This window comes from Acyrthosiphon pisum, chromosome A3 (genome assembly GCF_005508785.2).
Source record: "Acyrthosiphon pisum isolate AL4f chromosome A3, pea_aphid_22Mar2018_4r6ur, whole genome shotgun sequence".
NCBI lineage: Eukaryota > Metazoa > Arthropoda > Insecta > Hemiptera > Aphididae > Acyrthosiphon > Acyrthosiphon pisum.
Window position 1 is genome coordinate 19,884,080 of NC_042496.1, and position 4,125 is coordinate 19,888,204.

Sequence of the window (4,125 nt, forward strand, 5' to 3'; positions counted from 1 at the left end):
TGCTGGAAAAATTGAGGAGGCGATTCATAACCATAAATTTGGCGCTCTGCTGGCTCTACAATAAATGAATAATTTATATTTTGCTTATACAAAAAAAAAAAGTAGACATGATTACCAATATTATCTGCAATATTATTCGCGCCATCATCATCATCAATTTGTTGCTCTATAAAATAATAATAATGTAATAAATTATATACTTATAAATATTTAAGATCAAAATGACACTAAAATCATTTCTTAAATTTTTAATTAAATCATAATTACCAATATTATCTGCAATATTAATCACATCATCATCATCACCAACTTGTTGCTCTATAAAATAATAATAATGTAATAAATTATATACTTATAAATATTTAAGATCAAAATGACACTAAAATCATTTCTTAAATTTTTAATTAAATCATAATTACCAATATTATCTGCAATATTAATCACATCATCATCATCAACTTGTTGCTCTATAAAATAATAATAATGTAATAAATTGTATACTTATAAATATTTAAGATCATAATTACCAATATTATCTGCAATATTATTCGCGCCATCATCATCATCAATTTGTTGCTCTATAAAATAATAATAATGTAATAAATTGTATACTTATAAATATTTAAGATCAAAATGACACTAAAATCATTTCTTAAAATTTTAATTAAATCATAATTACCAATATTATCTGCAATATTAATCACATCATCATCATCATCATCAACTTGTTGCTCTATAAAATAATAATAATGTAATAAATTGTATACTTATAAATATTTAAGATCATAATTACCAATATTATCTACAATATTATTCGCGCCATCATCATCATCAATTTGTTGCTCTATAAAATAATAATAATGTAATAAATTGTATACTTATAAATATTTAAGATCAAAATGACACTAAAATAATTTCTTAAATTTTTAATTAAATCATAATTACCAATATTATCTGCAATATTAATCACATCATCATCATCACCAACTTGTTGCTCTATAAAATAATAATAATGTAATAAATTATATACTTATAAATATTTAAGATGAAAATGACACTAAAATAATTTCTTAAATTTTTAATTAAATCATAATTACCAATATTATCTGCAATATTAATCACATCATCATCATCATCAACTTGTTGCTCTATAAAATAATAATAATGTAATAAATTGTATACTTATAAATATTTAAGATCATAATTACCAATATTATCTGCAATATTATTCACATCATCATCATCATCAACTTGTTGCTCTATAAAATAATAATAATGTAATAAATTGTATACTTATAAATATTTAAGATCATAATTACCAATATTATCTGCAATATTATTCACATCATCATCATCATCAACTTGTTGCTCTATAAAATAATAGTAATTTAATAAATTGTTTACTTATAAATATTTAAGATCAAAATAACAATAAAATCATCTCTTCAATTTTATATTAAATAATATGAAAAACTAAATCAAGGTATAAAAATATATTCCATTATATTATTCAGTTTGAATCTAAGAGTATCATAAAATTTATGAATACAAAAGTAGACAAATGTGAAGCCTACATGAATGTCATAAAAGTGATAGATTTTGAAACAAAGCATACATTTTTTTGGAACAACTAATATTGTAAACTATTCCAAATTTGATGGAAAAAAATATTTTAACCAATTAATCGATTCACCTTCATTGGGTCGGTTTATTCCAAAATTTGGTGTACTGTGTTTACAGTAGCCCAAAAATTCGGCCACTGAAAATCTGTTGTTTCTCAACTTGGTTAGTCCGGTTTTTATTTTTTTATCTTGTGCTATCCATACACGTGGTCTTGGTTGCCTTATTTCTATCCCATCACTTGCTAACCGGTAATCATTGATTATGCCACTCGTATATCTAATAAGCATTTCTGAAATAAAAACATTTGTTTAAGTAGGAAATACAAGACCGTAACCGGGCGTAACTGAAAAATATATCAAAAAAATTAAACCTGACAATTGATTATTAAAATTAATCTTGTTCATACTTTACCTATAAATAGCCATGGGTTTGGGTTTGGAATATTTATATTAGTCATAAGATTCCTATGGCTTATTTCTAATACATTATTTGTACGGCGGTTCAAGTCTGTTACAGACAATAGTTCAGAAAATAAGCCTATTAAAGTAGTTTTATTAGTATTAACTATTAACATTGAAAAAAAAAACAGCTGGCTAAAACTCATAAAAAAGTTTAATTTTATTATAATTTTGATCCTCACTCAGTTATACTCATACTCGTAGTATTAGAGAAAAAATTAAATTATAATAAATTTTTATCTGTTTACATAATCAAATTACCTGTTAACCAAGTCTTATTAAAATAATGTAGGAATTGGAAAAACTTCAAACTTATATCTGGTTCAACAGTATTATAAATATTGTTTTGGAAAAAAATTTCCAATTCCATAAAGCCTTCCCTTGCATTTTCTGGCGGTAATAATGCTATTGCCATCGCCATACGAAAAAAGTCATATACTTTTCTATTGATTTTGTATAAACGAGTTAACCCTAAAATATAGGTATTTATAATATTTAGCAAATAGTTTAAATAATAAATAAATATTATTTCTTTATTATAAGAACACAATTATTATTTATATAGTATTTTTGATCTGTTTTAACTTTGAAGTATCTACATAGTAGTAATATTACCTAATTCCTGGATTTTTCGCCACAAACTTTGGGAGGAATGGAACCAACAACCAACAATTCTGGTCCTCGGAAATTGCGACCTGATGGCATTGATGGATGCACGCTCAAAATCCATCATAATTGTTTGTGGTTGCCAAGTGGGCTCAATTGTTTTAATATACATAAAAAGAGCATTGTATGCCTGCTCTGTTTTTCTGGACATTAAAGCGTAAACCAATGGAAACCCCTAATCAAATATAAAATTAATAAGTTTTGAAATTACTAAACGATAAATTTAATTTAAATGTTGCTTAAGCTTTTAAATAATAATGAAAACAAAGAGTTGAGTGGTCAGAAAATTTCAAGCCAGTATTTCTTAAATAAAACAATTGAATAGTAAATTGAGAAAAAGATATTCTGTCTTAATGGGTCAGTTTACCATTAGTTTGTTGAAGTTTAATTTTCCTAATGAGTATTGTGCAATATAAATATATCCACTTAATATAATAAGATATAAGAACAAATGGTTATTCATTTATTTATTACCTAGGTATTTAATTCTAAATTCATACATTTGTAATTTTACATATTATATTATAAAAATTACCTATAAAATACCCCTGACAAAATATGAGTTTCATAAAAAAAAAAAAATTTATTTAAATAAAATAACTCACAACATCATAACTAATGCCCATAATGACGAATAATTGCTGACATTGTCCACCAAAGCTTGGTGCAGCATCAAATGTGCCATCAATATAAAAATGTTGGCTTGTTCCAAAAATGCTGAAATAAACATGGTATTAGGTATTAATTAATAATAATTATATTAATACCTCACAAATAAAATTTGTAAACATTTATTGATTCTTGTGAAACTCACTTTCTAACTTGAGGTGTTACAAAAACCAAAATAATACCTTCTTCTTCTGTCATACCAGTTCGTCCATGAAAAAAACATTGTTCCTGGATTTTTAATAAGTCTGCATACTGAATATTTGTTAGTTGCTGTTGAAATTCAGTCATCGATACAGGATTTGGTGGTCTGTTAGCACTCCTAGTTCGTGCCATTTGTCGCCGGTGTGTCTCAAACGGAGATAAATTTGCGTCAATGTAATTTGGCAAAGCAGAAACCTCATCATAAATAGTGCGTAGTGGTAAACGTTCATTTTTTGCTCGTTGGTGTAGAGTTTTTCTAAATTCAGCCAATATTACTCGTTCTCTATTATGGTGATGTCCAATATTCAATAGAACCGTGTTTGGTTCACTATTAAAAACTTTACCGCGGGCAGGGCACCTATTACAATTATAATGTTTGGACATTTAAAATGTATATGCCTACATAGGTACCTGTTTATATTTGAATAAACAATATTTTTATTTTTATAAATAATATGGGTACCTAATGCATATTATATAACATTAATTGCATATATTTATTCAAGCA

General features: G+C 25.4%; 1 protein-coding gene across 2 annotated transcripts; it reads right to left on the minus strand.

Annotated features, from left to right (window-relative positions):
* Positions 1–1,330: 1,330 nt before the first annotated feature.
* LOC100569037 lies at positions 1,331–3,442 on the minus strand. 2 transcript variants are annotated; one of them, XR_003839858.1, is made up of 4 exons: positions 3,353–3,442; positions 2,697–2,922; positions 1,694–2,552; positions 1,331–1,370 (listed from the first exon to the last, which is right to left on the minus strand). XR_003839858.1 is itself a non-coding variant. In XM_029491686.1 (3 exons), exons 1-3 carry the CDS (start codon positions 3,371–3,373, stop codon positions 2,326–2,328), a joined length of 474 nt encoding a protein of 157 aa, XP_029347546.1. In that variant the 5' UTR covers positions 3,374–3,442; the 3' UTR covers positions 1,491–2,325. The 2 variants fall into 2 exon arrangements, 1 of the variants encoding a protein (XP_029347546.1); XM_029491686.1 differs by lacking the exon at positions 1,331–1,370 and having other exon boundaries at positions 1,491–2,552.
* Between the last annotated feature and the right edge of the window lie 683 nt (positions 3,443–4,125).

Bases quoted from the DNA above. Each gene is read 5' to 3' on its own strand.
- LOC100569037 (XM_029491686.1), bottom strand. From the start codon at position 3,373: ATGGGCATTAGTTATGATGTT. The intron at 2,923-3,352 runs GTGAGTTATTTT...ATATTTGATTAG, and splicing joins TGGGCATTAGTTATGATGTT to GGGTTTCCATTGGTTTACGC. The intron at 2,553-2,696 runs GTAATATTACTA...CCTATATTTTAG, and splicing joins GCGAAAAATCCAGGAATTAG to GGTTAACTCGTTTATACAAA.